Below are 25,475 nucleotides of genomic sequence, written 5' to 3'. Positions count from 1 at the left end.
CAAATAATCTAAGATATAACAGCCCCTCTGGTTTTTCTTTCATGTGTACTGTAGTGTCACACACACACACACACACACACACACACACCTCTCCATCTTCCCCTCTCATTTCCTTCGTCACAGAGGTTATGTTTTCACCACTCCTCTGTTGGTTGATTTGTTTACAAGGAAGACTACACAAAAACTATTGGATGGATTTTTATGAAACTTGGTGAAAGGATCCAGATTAAGGGATTTTATTTTCACGTTCTGTAACATTGAGTGATGGGGCATTTTTCCATGATATATAAATCTTGATGGAAAAAAATCAGGCACTCAAAATCAGCACTGTTGGGCCTTGGCGGGGGTATGTGCATCATTCCAGTTCGCACTGTATACAAATGAAGGCTCTATCTGAAATTAATGTGCAGTTTCACAAATTTATAATGAGTTGAAGATACTGGAATGAGTTATTGATTGTAGGCCTGTACAAGTAACATGCACAAAAATGCTTGACTAAGGGGGTGAGGACCCCAATTAAGACAAAAAGCATCTCATCACGTGATCAGAGCTGAAAATCTTGTCCTTGTCCTCTTGTCCAAACTGTGTGTGTGTGTGTGTGTGTGTGTTGTGTCCCTTCCACAAACCGATGAAGTGGTCAGTGCTGGGGCAGCAGTAATAAATCTCACTCTTCCTCAGTGCATGAGGTTTCACATTACTCGCCTCTCCACAGGCACACACGCTTCACGCCGGAGCATTAGGGCCATGACAGAAGCTGTGAAGCACTGGCCTGGAACTGCTGATCTGCAGCACGCTGAAAGGCTGAGCAGCCTCAGATGAATAGATGGTAATTAATACACATAGCACCCGGGAGACTGCAGTACAATCTCAGGGCAAATTACTCCATCAATAAAGTGGCCTGCAGATACAATGAGAGACAGGGAGGGAGCCATAGAGAAAAGGAGGGAGGGAGTGGGAGAAACCTGTTCACATTCGGGCCGTGAAAGTGTTAGCGGGGAAAGAGCCCATCACTGAAGTAAGTGGGGAAAAAAGCATGAAAACAATAAATGTTGAACTGATTTTGAAAGGTGAAAATTGGAATAAAAGGCTATGAAGAATAAAAAAAGATTAGGTACAGGACACTAAAACAAAATATATCAATATCTTGACACCTCGGCGTCAAAGTTTCATTAAATCAGGCAACGTACTTTGAAGCAGGGAGATAAAGTTGTACTTAATATTCACTATCGAACTCAACAAATTAGATTTCCATTGTGTTTTAAGAAATTCAATATCTCCAACCAATTGCCCTTCTCTCATCTTTTCTTGTCAGCTCTCTCATTTTCCCTGGATCTCATCCCATAATGATAAACCACCCCCCTGCCAGAGTTATCCTCCAGCACGTCCCAGCATTCCCTGGGCCCCGCATCTCATCTTCCAGCTCCTTTCAGAGACAGATCTCTCTGGACATAACACCTCCTGCAATGGGAAAGTGAGGGACAGATTATCAAATTGCCGGGACATTATCTGCCTGAGGGCGTAGTCCGGATTACAGCATGAGCAGCTCTCCCTCGTGAACCTCTGGCAGGAGTCACGCTCACCATCCGGCCCGTTACATGTTGTGGTCTCTGAGAGATCAAAAGAACTGAGCGAGCAGCCTGAAGAGATCCAGAGAAACACGCGAGTCCCACTGTGGCTCCGAGAAGAACATAAAGGCTTTGGTACAAGATTCAAAGTGAAAGCCGAGCAGCACCGAGGCATACCACTGAATCCTTGTGGATACAGTGTCATTCCACTTCAAATACAGGTTTTACACTGTCAGCACATCTGAGAAGGAAGATGTTGAACTCACAGGCAGATGTATGAGCTGCAAGGTGAGCTGGTCCTGAGGCTGTCTGGCAAACGAGGGTCGTTGGTGCAGATCCAGTGATTTACTCTCAGACTGGGCTGCTTGTTTAGTGCATTATAATCTTGATGTTGTTTTTTAAATTGAACAAAGTTAATGAAGCAGTAAAATGACACAATAAATCAACAGGAGAGTAAAACTGTTTAAAATCTGTTATATAGACACATTAAAGATATATATGGCTTCACTTTCTTCTGTACACAAGTCTCTACGGGGAGTTGTGGGCTGTGAGTACAGAAACGCTTGTCACTGTATGATTTAGCTTCATTACACTAACACGCAAAGCAATAAGATTTATGCTAAAACATTTGAACTAACATATTATGCTGAAATTCTGTGGTGTGAATAAACTCTAATACATATTCCTCATTTCAACAAATAACAGATACTCATGTCTGTCCTCTGTATGTGAATAATTTAAATTAGACGTTCTGACACAGCTCCATTGAGAGTTGAATTAATGAAGCTCAGCACTCCAGAAAGAGCTGAATGGAACAATTTGTAACCAAAATAAGATTTCTGGAACAAAATATGAGGTGGCCTCATCTCAATCTTTACAAGTATCTATTCATCCACTGAACACATTCAGTTCTGGCTCCTTTTCAAAGATCTTCCCACTGTTCATGATCAAACTTGTGCAACAAGCACAATGTCTATCCCTGCCAACTATATAAAAATACATTTCGCTGTTGAGTCACTGGTCCAGTCATAAATCCATCAATCCTGGACAGGTCAACAGAGTATCACGGGGCCAACATATACAACCAACCATTCACACTCAGCTTCAGACCATGTGACATGAATGAAAAAGTTGCGACCATGGAGAGGAGCCATGAAGTATGCGTCTACGTTTACACCTTCACCTTAGCACATAAATTCAGTTCACACAAAAAGTGATGTGACAACTGAGAATATTCTACAAAAAAGCTTTTAAATATGCTGACCTCTCTAATCTACATGAGGAGTCACTCTGACGGAATTCATGTCGATTTTATAGAGGCGAGAAAATAGGTCACTATAGTCAGTGTGGACGCTCTTAAAGTTTTTATTGAAATCCACTTTGAAGATTGTATGTTTGTTGTGTATATGGTGTGTGACAGCTGTAATTGTCTGTTCTGACTACTTTTAACCAGATAAATAACAGATATATTATGTAGCTTATGTATAAATACCTGTCTGATGGGTGAAAAAATAAGATTTTGAAGGAAACATTCAAATCCTGCATGCTTGTCTTACCTGTTTACACACAACCAGTTGTTTGGGCAAAACTGTCAGATTGTCAGCTTTTTTTTTTTTAAGCTCAGACCTTATGTCTGACGTCTATACTGCTCTGAAAGCATCATCTTAAAATCTTCCAAAGAGACATCAGCTCTTTCATAGAAAACCAAAGCAAAATAATTCACTCCAATAGTTCACATATAAGTCATTGAGGCCTTTGAGGACTAAATAGACTAAAGGTAGTGTTGTTTTAAGCTCAACCATATTCTTCAGTGAGGAAGGGCACAGAGAAGCTCCCACTGGGTGCTGAACAGTCCGGCGTCCCCATTATGAAAGGACAAAAGGGGACAAAAAGCCTAGTCCAGCTCACATCTCAGAGGAGCCTGAATTTGGAACACAGACACCCACGAGCAATATTTGCTCACTTTATTGTGTCCAAAGAGGCCACGTGTTGCCCTTGAAACATTCTTAAAGACTTTGGCCCAAAAATGGCCAACTTTCCCTTTATTTAACCTCGACATCAGCTGAGAATAAGATGGAAGGAACTCCTGAGTCTTAAGATTCATATGGTATAGTTAATACATTAGAATTGATGCGTCATAATCAAATACTTTCCAGTGGTACTTGAAACCGTTCACACAAATTATGAAATCTAAGTTGTGAGACTAACAAGCACCGGCAAATCAGCAGAGCGAGATTGTGCATTTGGTTTATTCAGTCTGGACACAAGCTCAGTTTAGGAGAATAAGACTGAAAGAACACATGACACCATCATAGTGTCAAGTGATATGTGTACTGAGTCAACCTACTGCACATCCACAGATACATTCAACATATTTTACACTTTGCATCTTGAACAAACAATAACTGGATATATGGATGAATAGACGGACATACATACGGACTGATAGATGGATGGTTAGAGGGATAGAGACATCCAATACTCATATGGAAATATATACTTGAATGATCATTTCTTTAAAGTTCACAGTGAGTCTGATCACACAAACAGTCCTTACTTTACATGTGCAATAATAGGATGAGTGGTTGTGCGAGGAAAGTTTTAGGAATGAACAGATGGACGGATTTAATTTGCTATTGGTTGTTTTTGATGTTCTGAGACACCATACTTAAGATGCAGTACATCATCTCGACCTTGTTCACAGGGAGACTCAGGAAAGGTACTCAGAACCACTTGCATACAGCACTGAGAAATTAAGACCCAAGTCAGAGGAAGCACATGATCCCAGCTGAAGTCTGAAACCTGGAGGACGAAGGGGGCGAAGACCGAGGTGCTGTGGAACTAGGATGACAAGGCGAGTGGACAAAGTAGGACCTTTTCAACACCAACAAACCTGCACACGTGGGAAATGAGGAGGGACCCACTGTATACATTATAGAGAGTGAGACCTACTGGATCAAGACCAAACTTAAACAGGGGGGATATATATGATGTCACAACAAGGTCCCCAAAGCACAGGCTGAAAGGAGAGACAGAAAGAGCACCAGATCCATGTGAGACCAGCTTCATCTACACAGTTCATCAGGGAGAAGATGTCGCCTTCATCCAACCTCCTGGTAGTAGCACAGAGAGGGAGAAAGACAACTGGTTTGGGGTCAGGAGCAAAAAGAGGTATTTTTGTCAGTGGAACAAGAGGGAGGAATTAGAAGATGGGAAGTCATTGTCAGTCACTGTCGACCCACCACCTGGAGGACATTGTGGAACATCCAAGAACATCTCCCGGCTGAAAACTCATGGCTTCAGAATAAATATTGCATTTTGGTTGTACCATTCTAAATATTTTATGTAAATCATTTATACTCCCCCTTTTGATTATTTTATCAAAGGGAAAATTATGCATTTTATAACAAGTGTAAGAATGTGCATGTCAGCAGCTCTGAGAGGATTTACAGCAGGGGAGACACACTTCCAGTGGCCACATGCAAACATGCTGATGTTGGGCAGGTGCAGTAAAATGTTAACCATATCAACCAGGTTGGTTTATTGCATTGGTGAGTGGATTTGCTAAATAGCACAACACAAAATACAACATTGCAATAACAGAGCCCAAGATAGCATTAGCATCTATGGTCATATGTGAGGTGCTATAACGAAACCAGACACAATTTCAGATGGAACAAGATAGTGGAAGATTTTGATGCAAAAAGCAGAAGGAGTTTCATTTGTGTTACGAGTTAGATTGCATCAATCTTTGTGCACAATGTCAAAGTTGCATTTTCACAGAGTTGTGTGCATCACTTGGACACAGTGTCTTTTGGCCCGCCTGCCCGCAGCAAAGGTTACAGAGCTTATGTCCCATTCAGAGCGATTACTGATGGGTACACTGTTGTGTGATTCAGGGGATTTGGGCAGAGTCACAGCAAAGGTATGAGTCATCAACATTGCACTCGTCTGTTTTACCAACACTTCCTTTCCTCTCCCCTCCCACATAATCTGGGCCTGCAACCGCCTCGCCCTGATATAACCCAGTCTTCTTTACTTTTTCTGTTTACAAAGCTTCTGGTTAGTGGTGAGTTTGACTCAAAGCCTGACAACAGACACACAGCATTGGGATAAACACTGGCCTCACTCAATGAACAATACAGGCTGAGGAAATTTGCATTTAAGTATTTATGTAAATACAATTAATTGATAAATTGGCCATGTGTTTCTGAACTGTCTGATAGAGGGTGCAGCTGATGGTCAGATCATAAAAAAGAAAATGTGTCAGCCCCTCTGTTGATCTGGATGATGACAAGTCTGACATGCCACAGACTTTCTTTATAAAGCTGTAAACTCCATTTACCTAGTACAGTAGCGCTCTCTGCTGGTGAACTACGGAACAGCTTTCCAGAAAGAAGAGGAACATTACAAAGCATCTACAATTTTTTATTCACTTAAAATTTGTGGAACTTTTTGTCCATTTGTTGTTTTTGTATGTAAATAATGCTTTAATTTATAGGGGTATTGCCCTGCAGTTGCTTTAAATCTGTGGCATTGATTCATTTTGATTTCTTTGATACAAAATACAATAAAATCATTTTCCGACATTTACCACAACTTGGTAAAACCTTGTATTCTCCCTGTGCCATCTCCTGGGAAGTGACAGCTGTACGGTGCACGGTAATGTCAGCCATGCCTCAACACGCCTGACTCACTGTCACTCAGTGCTTTTTGTTTTTTCATTCTCCAGCACCTGTGCTTGGCCGTCACACAGCTCCGAGAATGACTCTGCTGCCATCTCAGCAGAGGAACAACGGACTCTGTGACAAAGCTTTCCCGACGCTGCCCTGGAGACCACGCACGTGGAGGCAGGTAGGTTGTTATATATTAATCAGGGTCAGAGGTTAGGTTTCATCACTAGTGGAACTATAGCCAGATGTATACTACAGCAGAATCTGGTATTCCTCCTTTTTTTGTGTGTATTTATATGCGGTGTGCATCCATCCACCTCTATGTCTCTGCAGTGGCATTGCGCCATCTATTTATAGCTGCTAGGACATTTGCTCAGTGTCCATTTAGAAATGTCATGCAACACATAAGGGCCTTACAGCTTTCATCTGTAAATGTGAAGGTCAAGAAGCTGACCTTTAACATGAAGCACTGATAGGACGAAAGTAACTTTTTCCTCTGACTGCATCTTCTGCAAATGTCTAAAACTGCCAAATTCTTTTCAAACAAACTTAGTTTTGAGCTTCTTCCATTTTCCTCTCACCCTCTGTCAGGGAAGAGATGGAAGAAAGCTATGAGACATTTGAGGAGGAGTTAGGGCCATCAAGAGCAAATCCTCCTCCACACAAGCCTGTTCGACAGATCCGCAGACCAGGTGGCGACACACATCCTAACACACACTTAAACAGAATCTCTAATGCCTGCACATAAAAGCACTCATCTGTTGTATTGTCCAGCTCTATAAATACTTGGGAGCATCAGCTCAGGGAGGTGCTGAAATATGACTCCTGGTCAAAGTGCGCCCGGTGATAATGCACCTCGGCCGTGTTGGACGGACGGTTGGGGTGCAGAATGTTTCACTTGTCAGAGGGTTGTAGTGGAGAGGGCTCAGTTCATCTCAACAGAGTTGTGGTATAATGATAATAAGACTAGGACTGTTCAAAAATACTGTAAACTTTATGTGCTAAACATCAGTAAAGCCTGTAAGGTTAGCGTGTTTACACAGCTCAATGTTAAAGACCAAATACAGCCTCACAGAGCTGCTGGTGATCAGCTAAATACAAACCTTGTCTCAGTTGCATTTCTATTTTGTGTAAATTTTGGGTTATTAAAATAATGAATTTCTGAATATGTTTAAATATATGTGGATAAATAGACATATTGGGAGCATGGTTGTTCAGGCTTTTGTTTGTTTTTGGTTTATGACACTGCCCCCCCCCCCCCCACCCTCAGTAAATCTCCATCTGCCTGTTTCAGAAATGTATGCTGCAAGGAAAACCAGAGAGGTTGGTTGGAAAAGAACCAAGATGAATAATTTTTTTACAGTCTTTACACCCTTGATATCTCTTTTATTCTAAGCTACATGCTGCTCTCCAACAGGAAACAGCTCCAGTTTCACACCAACCAAGAGCAGAACCCAAGATATCACTCAAAGAACCCAGCATCCCTAGAACACGTGAGCCATTTCCTGTATTTTCTGTAACACTTTGAGAGAAAAAATAAAGTACACAATTTTTCCTTTCTTTTCAAATATTCTGACTCTTTCCTTCTCTTTCTTGTCTTCCCTCAGCATCCTTGCCTAAACCCTTGTCCATAGAAAACCCAGCCCAGACAGAAACACCGTGGGAGAACGTCACCCTGAACCGATGTCTGTTTGTGGCCATCACCATCCTCGTACTCACCTCAGGCTTTCAGAGGCTTCATGGTAAGTAAACTGGAAAGAAAGAAAATATGACGTACAGAAACGGCATACCTGCTGTAAATAAGTTGTTTCTTTCAAAATAATACAGAAACTTTGCGTGGTCAGGGGACTTTGCATAGTCATGAGGAAGAAGTTGGAATGAAGGTGAGATGGTCAGAAACATTACGTCACAGAGGACAACCATCAGAGGTAACATTTATTACTTTGTTATTCAATCTTAGTTTTACTTCTGCACCCACTTCATGTGTTCTCCCCCCTCTAGCCTCAGGCATCTCTGTGGGAATTAATGTTCTGGTGGCTGCCAGACCTTGATGACGATGAGGATGAGGAGGAAGACGATGACGAAGTGGAAGTGAAAAGAGGGAGGGCAAAGAGAGGAGCGATGGCACGGACATCAAGAGGTCTCAGAAACAGGCCATTACTGGACAAAAAGCTCACGAAGCAAAGAGATGGGAAATTAAAGGACAGGAGGGCCAGGAAAGCCAGGGATGAAGAAACCAAAGACAAGAGAGAAAGCGATAAGCAGGAACCCGAAGAAGCAGTAAGGGGAGAAGATGAAGATCAAGGCGATGATGAGATAGTACCTGAGAAGAATAAAAGGTTGGAGGAAAAGAGAGAGAAGAAAAAGTCTCAGAAAGGATGAGTTGATTAATTCTTCTGTCAGACTTGGACAGAAAATTAATTTTCGAGTTCATCTACAGTAATAAAACATTTACTAAAGGTGACACCAACATCCATGCAAGATTTTCTAATTTGGACCTTTAGAATTCAATCTTTAAAGCTAAAAGTAATCTGTGCTTCCAGGACACAGACACTTTGTGCTCCAGCTTTTCATTGCTGTGTTTGATCGATGATTCTGTTTGATGGAACTTTGATTCACCAGCCAAGTCATTCACATTTTCCTGGAATTAAAAATGACTGTTTCACTTGAAATATTCATGTTATTACCCAGTTTCTCTCTTTGTAGTGTTAAAATAAATAAAACTTATTTAGTCACCTGCTCTGAGATAATACGATCACTACTGTAGCTTACTCTTTTCTTTGGTGTTTCTTATGCTCTGACCCACTCACCCAATCGGTGATACATCAATAAATTTGTGTGTGATGTCTTTGGTAAAGCAAGACATGAAAACGGAAATGTTTTTTCTCCTCAGCATTTAATTACAAAAACAGACTCTTAAAAGACCTGAATCCGAGCATTTATACAAAACAGTACAGCGTTGTTATTACAATGTTGCAGACTGCCCCACCCATTTACATAGACCAAACAAATGTATAAAAATCGACTTATTGTGGACTTTAAACATCAACTGAAAGATAATAAAAATTGAATGTACCTGCAGTGCCTAAAGTGAGATGGACACTGTAGACAGGCAGGGCAGTGTGACTCCAGACCATGAAAGAAAGCAATCATGATCCACTGGTAGATGATCAATTATTAGATAATGAAAGTCCATCGGGAGGTGGCGGCCTCATTGGCATGGGGGGCATGGGCATCTGGGGGGCACCTGGAGCACCAGGTGGGAGTGGGGGGATAGACATCCCTCCTGGTGGGGGAGGGGGCATTGAATCATTTAGTGAGCGTGGTCCAACTCCAGTCATGAGAGGAAGGGGGCGCTTCACACCTGCAGGAGGAACTGGACCAGTGGACTGGGGAATAGCTTTCTCCATTTTGAAGTGAAACTGCAGGAAGAACTGGAAAAAAAACAAAAAACATATGAATTAAATCACATCCTATTTAAAAAAAATATTAAAACATAGGTTATCTTTGTGTTTATAAATCAGCTGATCAGTACCTGCTTAGTTTCTCTGTTCCAGTGGGTCCAGAAGCGGTTTTCTGCTTTATCAATTTCTCTACTGGGGACCTGATGGACCAAAAATATTGATGTCACAGCAGGAAGAAGAAAACGTTAGAAAAGCAGAGAAAGAGAAGAGCTTCTTCCTCTCACCTTGAAGGCAATAGTCTCATATGGCTCAGCAGCGAGCAGCAGGTATTGCCAGCGACGATCAGGGGGCTCAATGCGCTGCTCATAGGCAGACATGAAACGATGCCTCGGCCCAATTCCTTCAGCGATCTCTGGGTAGTCGATCTGATGGACAGAGAAAAGGAAAAACTGCTTGTTTACAGGTTTGTCCTGTCGTATCTCTCATGGATAGAATATGTTACTCAGTCATCACTGCATCAGTACATATGAAGTGCTGCTTTAGCTGCTTTTTTTTTAAACAACTTTAGTGTCGAGATAGTGTGTGGGATCTATAATCCAAACCAATCAACAGAATAAGCTGTGAATCACAAGCTTGCTGATTCATATATAAAGACATAACAATAGACAAAAGAGTATGAGCTTTAGTATGCAGCACTTAATTACAGAGCAGTATGATAATGAAAATATACAAGAATCTGTTCCGCCAGTCTTGTGTGTGAACGGAGAAGCTAGGAACATTGTGTTTAAGTTGAGATCTGAGTCTTTACAAAGGAGCAATTTTAAAGAGAAACTTAAATATACATTTTCTGTTTAATAATATTCTCAAAAACATTTAAAATCATGATAATTTCATGAAGATTCCCAAAGAACACAAACCTGGAAAAGTAAAGACTGCTGTCCAGTTTCTGGGTCTCTCTGTTTGGTGACTAAAGACAACAGAAATACAGACCATGTGTTAAAATACAATGTATATGCAGTGATATTACTATCCACATAAACAACATAATGTCTGTACTGATATATATCCCACAGCCAGCTTACCTTTGTATCCTGGTCGACCGATTTTGACAAATTTCTTGACTTCAACTTTGGCTTTAGCTGGAGCCGGCTGAGCAGGAGCTTCTTTTGCCTCTTTGGCTGCTCGTCGTGCTCTGAATCAAACAATGAGTTTTCGTTGCTGTTATTTAATACACTGGAAACATTAACTTTGGTTTCTCTGTCGTGGGTAAGTGGAGTACTGAAGTAAACACAACATAAGCAACTGAACCAAACCTAAGAGTCAAAACATTTTTCATTTGTTAGGGTAAAAACCAGATGTGGACTCACAAGTTGGTCTGATGTTTCTTTCCTTGTGTGTGTGCCAAGTAACTGCCCTGTAATGAAGAGAGTAATTTGTCATTTTTTCAACATTCAAAAATCTAAAAATATTGTGATGTTCAGGTAATTGAGGGAATTTCCATTGTGTGTCTCCTCACCTCGTTGTTATGAAGTGTCAGACAAAGCTTGCACTCATATGAACCCAAGTGATTCTTCATAAAATAGGGATCTTTGTTGATGTCAATTGTCTCCAGCGCCAGCTGACGTAACCTCTCACGTCTGTCTCGGTTACTCTCGGAGGAAGACGCCACTCCTCCACTCCCCGTCTTCCCTCCAGCTCGGTGCTGGAAATCCATCTTTGCAAAATGATGGACTCAAACACGCTGACACGCGCACAGATGAGCGTCCAGTCCAACCTGGACAGGTCGTTCAAGCAGATTCTTCCTGATTCACTGGGGGAAAAAACGTATAACACTCATTCCTGCCCAGGATGGACTATAATATATTACCAAACTTTTATGACACTGTTTTAACTGAAATGATAAGTTACTTTATTGCTCATGTAACAAACTATAATCTCAATACACATGTATATTATGTACATTTACACGGTTGGTGAGTAGATGAAATAATCATTACTTTATCATTAATATGCTAAATTGGCCCAAACAGTTCTTTATGCTAGCTTAGCTTCATGGTATCGGTCTAACTACTGGAAAGTAAAACAAACGACAACGGCAAAGTAATTCAAACAAATGTTTCTGAGTTACATGAAATGATTCGGTTTGTTAACGCAACGACGCAAACGCTTTCTGTAAAGTCAATCTCTTCAAAATCCATTTAGCTGCAGTATGCTAGCTGACGTTTTGCGAGAATGCTAACGCTAAGCTAGCGGTGTTATAGCTCGCAATGAATGGTTTTTAACAAATCCGAAAGATAAAACTAAGAATAAAACGTAGTATGTGATAATAAGTTAGTAAATTATTGGACACAATTAGAAGTACACACGAGGAAAACGAATAAACATCCTTCTTTGTCCAAAACACTCACCGAGTCCGCAACGTTCGGATCACGCTTAAGTAAACTCGTACTGCGCATGCCCAAGTGGCTCTCTCTTCATCCGCTTTTTTTGGGCAGCTTCAGGCTTGTTACCGCCCCCTGCTGGACTGGAGCAGAGGCTTGACTGGAGTGAAACAATCTTTGTCTGGTTTTAAGTGGAAGAAAATGTGGAATTTAGCATCTACATTTTAGAGTAGGTGATTCATCACATGCCCCGTTTCCTTTTTTATGATATCAATGTAAGTAGTTATTTTTGTGAATTGTGCCCTGAAGATTGAAATGGTTTATTCGGGATCTGTGACCATTCTTACAAGAAGTCTTTTCACTTATTTCTCTAATTCTTGACTAAAGTCGATGAGCTGTTATTGTTGGAAAAAAACTTCCTAACAGAGTTCATCTTTCTGTGAAAACAAAAACCAACTGCAAGCAAAGACCATCGTGCTGCTGCGGTCAGACATGCAAAGAGAACAAACTGACTCCATGTGGTCATTTTGTCTCTGTGTGGTTGTTTTGTGTTTCAGTGTGATTGACATGTGGTCATATTGTGAATTTTTGTGATCATTTAATGCATCTTTGTGGTCATTTTATCTCTCTTTGTGATGGTTTTGTGTATCTTTGTAGTTGCTATTGTTACTTGTGGTCGTTTTTTATATCTCTGTGGTTGTTTTTTATATCTCTGTGGTTGTTTTTAGGTCATTCTACGGATATATTGTGGTCATTTTGTACATCTGTATAGCTATAATGAGTCTCTTGGGGTTCTTTTGTGCCTCTTGTGGTCATGTAGTTGTCATTGAATGTGTCTTTGTGGGCCATTTTGTGCCTTTGTGGTCATGTAGAGGACATTTTATTTTATTGTGGTCATGTAGAGAACATTTTATTTTATTGTGGTCATGTAGTAAATGTATGCATTGGCTGTGTGTCTATTTGTGGTCATTTATTTTCTCTTGTGGTCACTTGTGTATGTCCAGTTGTACAACGTGCTGCGCTCTGGCTGAGGATCACTCCAGGGTTTACAGTCACGCGGTTTTCCTAGTTTGGCCCTCACCGGCCGCCATGCTGTTTCTAGTCAGGCGTGTCAGTGGACGCGGAGCAGTGTGTGTGTCCGGTGTGTACAGTGTGTGTGTGTGTGCAGTGTGTGTGTGCACAGTGTGTAACATGAAGGACAGGTCCGACACCTCTGTTCTCTATCAGAAATGACCAAACTCACTCCGTCGCTATTGGGCGGCAGCAGATAAGGAACCACACGGTATTCAAACAACACGCCTGTAGCTCCGTGTCGCTGTTAGCTGCCGTGTTGTTATGTTGCGTGTCGCCTGTAGCTTCTGTGTGTGTCTGTGACTGTAACTACAGACCGTGTGTGTCCGCGTCAGTGATGCGGTTTAACGAGAAGGAGCTGGTGTTTCTGAGCCGGCAGCCGTCAGAGATGGCAGCTGAGCTGGGGATGAGAGGACCCAAGAAAGGAGACGGTAACTGTTTATTTGACCACACACACACACACGCAGATCTTATCTTCTGTCTAACGCCATGCGATCAGCAGCTGATCTGCAGCTTTACACTGGAGTTGTCTTTAGGTCAATCTGCTGATTGTCGTGAAGTTTCACCTCAGCTCTCTTTGTTTTAAATTCAGTTGTAAAGAGGAGGCTCGTGAAGCTCGTAGTCAACTTCCTCTTTTACTTCCGGACTGATGAGGAGGAGGTGAGCCGGAGAAACATTCACACACTTGATCAGTTCCAATAATCAATAATGATCATGTTGTTAAGGTCATTGTTTTATTCATTTGTCAGCCGATCGGAGCTCTGCTGCTGGAGCAGTGCAAGGTGGAGAGAGAGAACAGTCAGAGCTTCTCCATAGGTGAGCTTCATCCTTTCGTTTTAATTTCACATCAGGTGACACACACACACACACACACACACACACTGACTGTTTACATGACTGAGCCCATTGTTTGTGCGGACACTATTCAAATCACATTGTTAAATTTATCACAGAGCAGCAACAGAGAAATGAATCCAGTATTTTGGACTTATTATTATATTATTACATTTTCTTATTTGTACATCCATGGATCACCTTTAAACTCTTTTTTTCTGATTCCAGCTTTCCTGGATGAAGCAGAGAGGAAGTATCTGTTCGAGTGTGACTCAGAGGAACAGTGTGGGGAGTGGATCGACTGCATCGTCAAAGCCAGGTAGTCCTGACTCCTTCATTCTTCCACCTTGAAACCACAAACAAAGATTTCAACCATAGAAAGGACCATATTTTTTCTGTGAACATAAAGACACCCATACAAGGAAATATGTCTTTGTTGTTCCATCTTTTTAACTATAGCCATAGAAATGAACTTTCTAGCATTATTATTGTTGCATATGTGCAGTGATCAATACTTATTTGGTGTTGTTGTGCTGCAAGATGTTCATTCAATACTAGTACAAAAATTAAATGAATGATGCAGTGGTCTCCAAAGACAAAATACATGATTTAATTCATAGAGATGAACTGTACTGATCACAAATACTTGCATGGTTAAGGCGGCAGGCCAAATTGCAGGTATAATCTTTTCTGTATTCACAAACTTTTTTCTTGTCAGATGTCAAAATAACTATTCTCATCTCCTGCAGTTACGAGTTCATGAGGAAGAATCTGATATTTTATCGAACTGAAATCCATAGGCTCACTGGCAAGGTAAGACCCTTCACAGCACTAAATACCACACAGATGGAGCGTCTCTCTGCCCACACTCCAAATTACACTGGCAGTGTTTGTGTCAAGCTTAGTTTAGATTTTTTTGGGTAAAGTTTTGCTGCTGAGACTTGGGACACTAAAGTACAGTAATGTAGTAATAACAGAGTTATATTGAAATGCACTCAAAATTTTAAATTGTCACACGCAAAGCATCTCAAAACATAAATAAATCCAACCTGAACTTTGGTGCAACACTAGACACCATTCTGGGAAAATTGTAAACTTGAGTATGTTCTTTTTTCTTAAATGTCCTTTTGTTGTGTGTTATTTGCATGAACTAACAACCTCATCCAAGATTTAATTCTATGTAACAACAGAGCATTTGTTCTGTTGCACACTAAACTGTTTTCTTACAGTCTTTGCTCATGGTCTCTTGTCTCTGCAGGACCCTCTGGAGCAGTATGGTATATCAGATGAGACACGCTTCCAGATCAGCAACGGGCTGCAACTTACGCCTGGTGACACCTCCTCCCTTTAGACCAGCGTTCCGCCATTCCAAAACTCAGTCCTCACTCGTGTTGAAGCCATGACATTACCACACACACTCAAGACTTTTATAATTTCACTGCTTTGAATACATTTAGTGTTGCTCGATACTTGTAGCAGGGTGTCTGATAATCAACTACTTCTCTTCTGTTATTGCTGGTCATTACAGGTAACACATGGCTTGGGTAAAATCTACACTGTCTTATTTTCAGTTTAAGGGAATGTTATTGCCATCTCATCTTCAGACCTCTGACTTGGTTAATCAGTGGTCTGTATAAAATGTCTTTTTATACTGTGTCTACTACTGGACAAGCTGAACATTCATGTTATCTGATCTATTCTGATCATACTTGTCTTGTAGAGATGGAGCTGTGACTTTCTTTCAGGACTATTTGTGATGTTAGCATGACTGAGAATCAGTTCAGGATGTTAATGCACACTGTTAAAGAAGTGCATGGCCAATTCAGAAAAAAAAACCTGAGGCAGTCTTCACTGTCTTAATTTGAACTGCATGAGCCAGTAGATCTGCTCAGTTGAGCCACACATTTTACTCCATTATACTTGCGAGAAGGAAAAATCCCAGTATGTATTTATGAGCCAGCCCATATAGAATATTTAGTTTTAAAAACTATAATTTTGCACATATTACTTAACTTGGTTTTAAGGGTTTTTTATGATTAGAATTGTAATAATGTACTTGAACCTACTGTACCTTTTCTGTGGCACTTTGATTCCTTTATGTAAGCTGTCGGACCAGGCTGGGAAACAAGGCTCGACATGATTTAAAAAATATATTATGTCTTTTTCAGTGTAATCATGAGCTCTAAATTTGCTCTCAACCACATTTCACTGCAGGCAATTGCTATATCCTGCAAATAGGTGAAATATTAATTTCACCTGTCAAGAGTCTTAACCACAAACAGGATTGAATGTGTCTCCAGTCAACTTTTTGCACAGGGAATGTCTTCATTCTGTTTTTACTTCATGTCAGACTGTATTTGTTTCTTCCTTTTTGGTTTTTTTTTAACAATAATAAAGCCATTTGAAAGCTACTGCAATGTGTCAATCAAGATGAAAACACTGATTATTTTTAAAATGCTTAAAAATTGTTTGGTACACAAACTAGATAGTGTCTCCCACACTGCAGGCCTTCAACTTTCACGAATTCATTGCACAAAATTTTAGCCCTGCAGTGTATGAGCCATTTGTTTGTCTTCGTATGGCTGTTTTCAGACATTCCAGAAATTGTATGGAGCAACTGACCCCTCCAAGAAAGTGTCAGAACGTAAGTGAATGACTGTGCCTCGATTAGGTTCCACTCACACCATACACTGTATTTTAAAGGTCTCAAACTTCGCCAAATGCACTCCAAGTTTTGGAGTGTGATAAAACCTCCCTTTGGATGAGTGCAACTGTATGGTTGTGTGTCTTTCGTTTTTACTCTTTTTGTGTACCAATGTAATCGGCTGATGTTGGGGCCCCATCTCTTAGCATGGGTCCCTAAGTATTTCCCTTGACAACCTTTCACCAGTTATATTGAGCTACTGTCAGCGGTGGATTCAAAATGTCCTCAGTGTTCATCACATAGAGTTTCACAGCATCGGTGATATGAAGAAATGTGCAGCTGTGAATCGCTGGAGAGAAGAAAAGAGAGAGAGAGAGAGCGACACGGGTGCTAAAGTGGAATAAATACAAACAGCTGTTACATTTCCAGATGTTTTTCTGTGTGACAGGATCCAGCTTGTGTTGTTTGATACACACACTCATGCACGCGCTCGCTTTCACTGCAGTAAACGCCATGAATTCAGAGGCAGCAGCAGGAGGTAAACAGTGCCCTGATCGTCCTAATAAAGACTTCCTGTGTGCGAGCGTGCGTGTGTATGAGAGAGTGAGAGCATACAGTCTATGAGGGAAAGAGACCGCGTGTGAGCGTGCGTGTGTACGTTTGAGAGAGAGAGAGATATCGCGCGTGCATGAGTATGAGAAAGAGCACGCGTGAGCGTGCGTGTGAATGTAAGAGGGAGAAATAGCGCGTGTGTGAGTGTGCGCGTGTATGAGAGAGACACACGTTTCCTTAGCAACGGCCAAATGTGTGATTCAAAAGTAGTGACGTCACGCCTTTCCCGTGGTGCATAGCGAGCTCAGATTGAACCTTCGGCTGAAGGAACGTTTACATTTCATATGCTCTGTTTTTTAAATAGTAAAAAAGCGTCCAACGAAAAACTTTCCACTGGAACTGACGCAGCGAGGACGAATCGTTCCACGGTACGTAACGGAAAGAGCTAAACGAGACGCGGAAAGTGTGAAAACAAGTGTAGATGGTGGACAAACAATGTTGCTAATGGGTTAGCAGGACGGCTAGCGTATTTTACATTAGGATAGTCAGCTGAGCTAGCGTTAGCATTAGCATAGCCCCGTATGCTGGATTATTAAATGATATGTTCTTTGTTTGCAGCAGTGAATTGTAATAGACAGAGTTGGTGTGTAATTTATCACCACGGAGAAATCAGGGTGTTGGATTTCTCCCAGGTTTGTTTCCACCAGTGTTTCCTGAAGGTGACTGTGAAGTTTGTTTTGTCATAAACGTCCAGTTTAATGTGATGATGGTCACTAATAACTATTTACCTTTTAAAACACAGCTGTCTGTTTAGCGTGGTGCTTCCTCTCCTGGAACAGAGTTACTCAGCTTGCCTCTCAGCCTTCAGCTTGTGGTTAAATAAATAAACATTTATTTTTGACATGTCACAAACACACAGGTTAGTGTTGCTGAAACTATTGGTGGTTTAATGAATGGGCGTGTCTGCACAAAACTAACAACAACAACTAGAAATAAATGTGTTTTAGTAGCTCATCAATCAAATGTCAAACCTCTGCAGATTCCAGCTTCCTAAATGTGAACACTCTGCCTTTCTCTGTCATCGGTTACTGTGCTCATTGTTATTTATGAACTTTCCTATTAGTAAAATATTGTAGTATGTTAATTGCAGAAATGTACGCTTTCCTACACGATTGGTAGACTCCTGATGCATCAGTGCTAAATTGTGGTTGGGTGTAATAGCTAAAAATGATATTAAGACAAACATTTCACAAGTGAAGGTTGTGGTTTTAAACTCTTCTGTCCATAAAGAAGAGTTAAGGGGGTAGATCAATTATGTTTATCTATTATTATCATATTGCTATTGATGAAAATTATATTGCGATGATTATTGATATTTATTACTCAGCCCCATGCTAAGTCAGACAAAATAAACAGAAGTCGGCAAGTCTTGATAAAGAGAGTATCTCTCTGTTAGTGGTCTGCCATCTGACATGTTCAATTAAAAACTGTAATTAGTTTTATGATAATGTTGATCGTTTTTATCATGTTTTCCAGGTATCATGGATCAGGACTATGAGTGCAGGCTGCTCAGGCAGATCAACATCCAAAATGAGAATGCAAGCCCCGTAGTAAGTAAAGAATACGATCACTTGCATTTTTGGTGATTATGACCTTGTCAGTGTGCAATAGAAATCTGTATTTCTTTTGAACTAATATGTCTTTAAAGAAAAAGGTGTACAGTCTTGACTAGTATAATCACTCTCAGTCATAATCGTTACTATAGTATAGTGATTGCCCCTCCCAAAGTGGATTAAGTAGTAAAGTATTTAAGAAGGGCGGAGAGGGTGTTACTCTCTGTGTTGGCAGCATAAATGCTTTCCAGGCCAGTCTCTTTCATTTGACGGTGTCACTAGTGTTGAGGGAAAACAAGACCTTACCAGCCAAATGACTGGGTTTTGTGAATGTTGCCTCCTGTTGTTAACGCCTTCAACAAATGCACCATCTGCCACCTGAATGATTGTCCTGTTTTGTCATCAAGTTTTCAAACCACCGTCTGAGGCTTGTTTGTCCTCTCGTCAGAAAATGCTCTCTTCTCTCCTCCCCTGTGTAGAAAGCTGTAGGAGCTGCGCGAGCTCTGACACCCACCAGCTCCCCTCTGTCCTCCCCTAGCAAGCATGGTGATCGCTTCATTCCCTCCCGGGCCGGAGCCAACTGGAGTGTCAACTTCCACCGCATCAATGTGAGTCTGCTGTGAAACAGCCAGGCCTTGACTGTCTTTTCCCACCAAAAGAACAATGGTCTAAGGATGAACATACATTTTAGCAGTTTCTGCCAACTTGTCTGTAGTTGCTTGCACAGATTAAATTAAAATTTTGATTGAGAATGGTTATTCTTTTGGGGGGTTTTTGCAGGAAATTGAAAAGTCGCATAATCAAAATAGGAAAACCAAAGATGGCACAACAGACAGCAACAAAGGTAATCAATCCACTTTTCTACCAAATGAAAATGTATCTTGACATACTGTGTTGCTATAATGTTATTAGCGCACTGGCACCAATATCATGAAATATTCTGCTCTGCTATTAAGAGACAGGTGCATCCTTCTTTAACTGCAGACATTTTAAAATTAAACTCTTCTTTGAGGCAATTCATTTTTTGTCTTTACTGGCTGTTTGCATTTTTAACAGATGGCACCAGTTTGTTTTATCTAAAAGGCTGAAATTGAAAGCTCTTGATGTTTAATTGTTTTACCTTAATTGTAGCCCTTCAGTATGTTGTGTATTTAGAAATCATCTGTATTATGACTCCTGAGATAACATAAACCCCTGCTACTCCAAAATTAGAGGGTGTACTGTTTTAAACACAGCTAAACCCACTAAAAAAGGCAATTAACTCCTTTTCCATTGTCAGCAGAGGAGTTTGCCTTTCACCTTTTTCCGCTAGTGCATCATGTTCAACATCTTGAATGTGCCGTTAGCAGAGGCCCTCTCTGGCAAAGTAGCATGTTCACTCAGCTATCATGTTTCCATCACTGCCGATCGGAGCCGATTAAAACCTGTATCTACTACACAGTCATTTGACCCAGGTGTCAATGCCGATTGTATCCATTCCCATTGCAGACAAAAGCCAGATTGGTGGGTGCTACTGGGTCTCCTAACGAGTGGATAAGGGCCTCTACAGAAATAATGATAAAATATATATATATATATGACATACCCCATGATTCTCAACCCCAAACACAGATATTATTCTTTGTGGTTGCTGGATATTTAGTGGGAGTTTTCACCTCATGTCCACAGGTATCTCAGTCTGCTGGGGTCTGAATTGATAATTTTACCCTCTTATTTACTAAGTGTGGGCAGGCTCATGGAAACTGGAGAAAATAAATAGCAAAGGGAAGTGTTTGAAGTTAATAATTTCAACAGCCTGGTTTGATTTCACCTCTGTCTCTTCCTCTGCCTTCAGCGGATGGGCTGGCATACTCGGCTCTGCTAAAGAACGAGCTGCTAGGAGCCGGTATCGAGAAAGTCCAGGACCCGCAGTCAGAAGATCGCCGCCTGCAGCCGTCCACTCCTGCCAAAAGGAGCCTTTTTAGTGTAAAGACAATTAAAATAGCTCTAACCTTATATACTATACTGGTTTTTGCTGTATTTGTCCTGCATCAGTAATCATCTGTTTGTGTTTTTAGTACTCTGTCAGTGCCAAGAGAGCTCTGCCAGAAGAGGATGGAAATACAGTATCTCCATATTCTCTATCACCTGTCAGTAGCAACAGGTAACAGCATTTAACCTACTGCTCATCAGATGTTAGCTCTTCAATTCAAGAGGAAAAGAGCATAATATCCCTCCCTCACTAATTTGTGTTGTTGCATTGCAGCCAGAAACTGCTACGGTCGCCAAGGAAACCTACGCGCAAAATATCCAAAATTCCTTTCAAAGTTCTGGATGCTCCAGAGCTTCAGGATGACTTCTACCTCAACCTTGTGGACTGGTCCTCTCTGAATGTGCTCAGTGTTGGACTGGGTACCTGTGTCTACCTGTGGAGTGCCTGCACCAGCCAGGTGTGTGTGTGGAAGGGAACTGACCCCACTGAGCAAAGCGGCCTGTTCAGACCACAAGGCTGTTTAATTTGTGTACAAATGGTATTGAAATGCATCTTTTTTTTTCCTTTCCATTTAGGTGACACGTCTATGTGATCTTTCTGTAGAGGGAGATTCAGTAACATCCGTGGGCTGGTCTGAGAGGGTGAGTTTCTCAGTTAACATCGAGGTTACCAAAAAAAGTATGGGTGAAATAAACTAATACTCTGACAAAGAGTGTGTGTGTGTGTGTGTGTGTGTGTGTGTGTGTGTGTGTGTGTGTGTGTGTGTGTGTGTGTGCGTGTGCGTGCTCTGATTCATCCTTTCAATGTTCATTTTTAGGGTAACCTGGTGGCAGTGGGGACTCATAAAGGCTATGTACAGATCTGGGATGCAGCAGCAGGGAAGAAGCTGTCTGTACTAGAGGGGCACACAGCCAGAGTGGGTGAGTAGAGAGAGGTTGTCATGACGGAGGCAGCAGTTGAAACATCATCGCCTTTTGTCGTTTTCTCGCTGTTGTTTAGCAACATCTCTCATTCATGGTCAGTGAATCATCTTTGCTCGGATGTTTCATTCTCTGCTGCCAGGTGCGTTAGCGTGGAATGCAGACCAGCTGTCATCTGGGAGCCGTGATCGGGTGATCCTGCAGCGGGATATTAGAGCCCCGCCTCTCCAGTCTGAGCGCCGTCTCCAAGGACACAGACAGGAAGTGTGCGGGCTCAAGTGGAGCACGGACCATCAGCTGCTTGCCTCCGGTGGAAATGATAACAAGGTACGCCAACAGAGAGTCTCACCTGCACTTCTGCAACACATTCAATTACCACAAACGTATTTCCCTTCCTTCCCTGACACTTCTTCTGTCGTCTGTCTGCAGCTGCTCGTGTGGAACCACTCGAGCGTCCTCCCGGTGCAGCAGTACACAGAGCACTTGGCTGCAGTGAAGGCCATCGCCTGGTCTCCCCACCAGCACGGCCTTCTGGCCTCTGGTGGCGGCACCGCCGACCGCTGCATCCGCTTCTGGAACACTCTAACGGGCCAACCGCTGCAGTGCACTGACACGGGCTCTCAAGTCTGCAACCTGGCCTGGTCCAAGCACACAAACGAACTGGTGAGTGTCCTCAAGTCTCTGATGTGGACTGTCCTGTTGTGAAGAAGATGCAGAAGCAGAAAAGTGTACATTGTTTTATGAGTGTAAAAGGGACTACGTTTTTTAAAAATTGTTAATTATCTGACATGGAGTCGTATGAGAAGATTAAATGTGCTTCACTGTTCACCCAGAAGTATTTAGTTTGCTTCCAACCATTAGCAAAGTCATGCTAATCATGGAAATAGAAGGAAGGAGATGTTGTTGAGCTCAATTATATTTTCTAATCATCCTGCAGGTCAGCACTCATGGTTATTCCCAGAACCAGATCTTGGTGTGGAAGTATCCCTCGCTAACTCAAGTGGCCAAACTCACAGGGCATTCCTACAGAGTTCTCTACCTGGTCAGTATACTGTACACTGTTTGTTTTTTATGTTTGTCTGCAGGAGGTCAATCCAAGGTTACAACGACAAACTGAAGTAAAATACCAGAAATATATGTGCTCTCTAAAATGACCTTAAGTATTAGTAGTATTTGATTTATAAGCGCAGGTTAATGCATTCATAGAATAAACTACTGAAAGTTTGAATTATTAAACAGTCATGAGCACTTTCCTTTTCTGAACAAGCAGCAGCAAAGCCTCCCACACATGAAGGGCATCAAAACAAAAAAATCCTCAGAGATAAGATAAACAAGGCTAATAAACAGATTACATGATGTAAAACTACAGTCTATTCAGTGTATAATAAAGAGTTGTGTGCAGGCTATGTCACCCGATGGAGAGGCCATTGTGACTGGGGCTGGAGATGAAACTCTTCGGTTCTGGAACGTCTTCAGCAAGATGAGATCCACTAAGGTATTTGTTCTCACTCATATTAACATTTTTTTGTGCTTTTCTCCATTTGGTAAATCTCTCCATTCGATTTCAAAAACTGTAAAGTTTCAGTATCTATCCACGATATTTTTTCAATGGTTATTTTTCTTACTTTCTTTTGTGTCCCTCCCTCCTTCAGGAATCAGTGTCAGTGCTGAACCTCTTCACAAGGATCCGGTAGTAAACACACCCCTGTACTACGAGGGGAATAAAGGCGGGAAGGGAATTCTTTGTTGCATGTGTCAAGCTCTAAGTTGGCGCCCTTCTTTGAGTGTTCACCTCGGTAGTCTACGGAGGACCTCCCCTCGATTGCCCTTAGTTTATTGAGCCAAACTGTTTTGCTGGGAGGTTGGAGGATCAGGAGTGTGAAGGGCAGAGGACAAACTTTCAGTACACACAGTATTCCACCTCCTCCTGAGTAGTGATGGAGCCACTGCCTCCTCCAGCACACCAGAGAGCTCTGAGGATGAGGAGGATTTTAGGGGCATAATGTCCCTGGTGCGATTATGTTTTGTTTACAGACTGACGTTGTGCGTACCTGCCAAATATTGAGTTTGTCTTTTTGATTGTCTATTTATTTTATTGAGTTGTTTTTTTTGTTTTACTTATTTTAACACATATTCTCTTACTCGTGTGTTTGTTTCAGAGGCTGGTAGATCCCCATTATGTGTAACTGCAGTTTTTGAGTGTGTTTGGCTTTGTTCAGGTTTACAGAAACATCCAAGCTTGTCTTTTTATATTTTAACGACAGGCAAAATATCTCATGTACACTGATGACAGATTTCATAACACTGTGCCATTTCAAGGAATGATAACGGTTGGACGAATGGGCCTCATCACCTTTTTTTAAACATGACATTAAGTTCATTTTACTCAAATGATATTAAGCAGTTTGGGCAAATATTGTTTCATCGTTTCTAAAGAGAAATTGGCACATCTTAGAAGAAACTAATACCTTACTGTAGAACAGTCACTTACAGAAATAATTAATGTTCAAATTTGAAGATTTTAATGTGACATGTGTGGAAGTCTTGTTTCTTAAATGATAATCAGGCAAGGAAAGTAAAAAAAGACCCTTGAGTTTATCAGGAGTTTGAAATGGTAACTAAAGTGCACAGTAACAACATTTCAAATGAAACCAGGCAGCTGTATTGCTGCTCTGTGCTGTGTCTGCTAAGATATTCAAGCTTGGGGCACTTGTCTTTGCTACTTCAGACCATTTCTGTGTTGAGCAGTCACATTTTTTTTAATATAAAAAAATCATCTGTAGCATTTTCTTCCAATTTAGATTTTTTGTTCTTCCCCTGTATGAATGTTTGATAGCGTGCCACATTTAAATGAATGCTATTTATTTGTGTTGTGAAAGGTTCTTGTACAGAGGTTGGACGTTTGTTTACTAATGTTATCTGAGGGAAGGTGATGAGCAGGTTCACTGCTAAACTCTGTGGAAATTTACTTTAATACCACTTCAACATCAAGACGATGCTGCCAACTTGAATTACAGATAGAATGTTAAGAAGAAAAAATATTTCTGTACTGAGAGATAATCAACAATTAAAAGACCATATCTTGTACCTTATGTCGTCGCTGTTTTATTGTCCCATTACCAGAGAGTTGATGTCAGTAAAATCAGTCTGCTGCTGTGAAACCATGAAAGAGAAATCAAGACCTTTCTCAATATTTCACATCCTTACTCTGTCTGTGGCACTCAACCCTGAGCCCTTTCATTTCCTCAAAGAGGTAAATCTGTTACTCACAAACATACAATATGTAATAAATATATATATATATATATATATATATAATAAATATATATAGATTTGATTTTTGATTCATATTGATTGGAAATCTTCACTATAATACAGGAACATTTGACTCTTTAAAGTGAAAGTGTGGCTTGTATGTTTTTAACCATGTTTACAGCAACATGCAAGTGTATGACAGGAAATAATAGGATCAGATCATTGCTATTATTTACATTAAGAAGAACATAGAATGTCAACAGAAAGAAAGGGTTTCTTTCTTTATTCCATTTTTAAATCCCCAAATGTCAATTCAATCTTTTTTTTTTGTTTGTCATTCCATGTGAATTGTAAACTGTATATTCTATTTTTCTATGATTAGATCTTAGCATTTATCTTCAATACATCCGCACATTAAGTAATGCTTCTCTGACAATTAGATATGTAGGATACTCATGTTGTTACATAGCAATAGTTGTCATACAGAGCAAAATACAGACCAGTGTTGTATTTAAAGAAAGGCATTGGGCCAAAATGATCTTTAGTCCTCCATCTTTGAAGCTCTATAATATAAATAGTTCCTCATTTGGT

The 25,475-nt window shown here is 40.9% G+C and overlaps 4 protein-coding genes across 6 annotated transcripts; 3 read left to right on the top strand and 1 right to left on the bottom strand.

The window, feature by feature from the left end:
• The first annotated feature begins 6,280 nt into the window (after positions 1-6,280).
• LOC109638655 (junctional sarcoplasmic reticulum protein 1) lies at positions 6,281-8,910 on the top strand. Its single transcript, XM_069510843.1, has 6 exons — positions 6,281-6,419; positions 7,533-7,561; positions 7,656-7,731; positions 7,846-7,980; positions 8,066-8,166; positions 8,240-8,910. The coding sequence occupies exons 2-6, from the start codon at positions 7,535-7,537 to the stop codon at positions 8,618-8,620; spliced, it is 720 nt and encodes a 239-aa protein (XP_069366944.1). The 5' UTR covers positions 6,281-6,419; positions 7,533-7,534; the 3' UTR covers positions 8,621-8,910.
• A 205-nt stretch (positions 8,911-9,115) lies between these two features.
• sf3a2 (splicing factor 3a, subunit 2) lies at positions 9,116-12,189 on the bottom strand. 2 transcript variants are annotated; one of them, XM_020111180.2, is made up of 8 exons: positions 12,051-12,189; positions 11,159-11,452; positions 11,010-11,056; positions 10,725-10,834; positions 10,560-10,609; positions 9,927-10,067; positions 9,774-9,842; positions 9,116-9,672 (listed from the first exon to the last, which is right to left on the bottom strand). In XM_020111180.2, the coding sequence occupies exons 2-8, from the start codon at positions 11,354-11,356 to the stop codon at positions 9,409-9,411; spliced, it is 879 nt and encodes a 292-aa protein (XP_019966739.1). In that variant the 5' UTR covers positions 11,357-11,452; positions 12,051-12,189; the 3' UTR covers positions 9,116-9,408. The 2 variants fall into 2 exon arrangements, with proteins under 2 accessions (XP_019966739.1, XP_019966746.1); XM_020111187.2 differs by having other exon boundaries at positions 12,009-12,085.
• On the top strand, positions 12,177-16,339 carry plekhj1 (pleckstrin homology domain containing, family J member 1). 2 transcript variants are annotated; one of them, XM_020111206.2, is made up of 7 exons: positions 12,177-12,298; positions 13,410-13,525; positions 13,687-13,754; positions 13,844-13,910; positions 14,157-14,247; positions 14,678-14,741; positions 15,187-16,339. In XM_020111206.2, the coding sequence occupies exons 1-7, from the start codon at positions 12,288-12,290 to the stop codon at positions 15,277-15,279; spliced, it is 510 nt and encodes a 169-aa protein (XP_019966765.2). In that variant the 5' UTR covers positions 12,177-12,287; the 3' UTR covers positions 15,280-16,339. The 2 variants fall into 2 exon arrangements, with proteins under 2 accessions (XP_019966765.2, XP_019966781.1); XM_020111222.2 differs by lacking the exon at positions 12,177-12,298 and adding an exon at positions 13,113-13,305.
• A 1,064-nt stretch (positions 16,340-17,403) lies between these two features.
• Positions 17,404-24,716, top strand: LOC109638664 (fizzy-related protein homolog). Its single transcript, XM_069510842.1, has 14 exons — positions 17,404-17,552; positions 18,661-18,734; positions 19,217-19,345; positions 19,518-19,581; positions 20,572-20,702; positions 20,795-20,880; positions 20,983-21,166; positions 21,285-21,350; positions 21,527-21,629; positions 21,772-21,956; positions 22,059-22,292; positions 22,567-22,671; positions 23,032-23,124; positions 23,282-24,716. The coding sequence occupies exons 2-14, from the start codon at positions 18,666-18,668 to the stop codon at positions 23,321-23,323; spliced, it is 1,491 nt and encodes a 496-aa protein (XP_069366943.1). The 5' UTR covers positions 17,404-17,552; positions 18,661-18,665; the 3' UTR covers positions 23,324-24,716.
• Positions 24,717-25,475: the final 759 nt, after the last annotated feature.

The sequence above is a fragment of the Paralichthys olivaceus genome, chromosome 16, assembly GCF_024713975.1.
Source record: "Paralichthys olivaceus isolate ysfri-2021 chromosome 16, ASM2471397v2, whole genome shotgun sequence".
NCBI lineage: Eukaryota > Metazoa > Chordata > Actinopteri > Pleuronectiformes > Paralichthyidae > Paralichthys > Paralichthys olivaceus.
The sequence above is the reverse complement of the archived record's forward strand: the minus strand, read 5'-3'. Positions and strand labels throughout refer to the sequence as shown.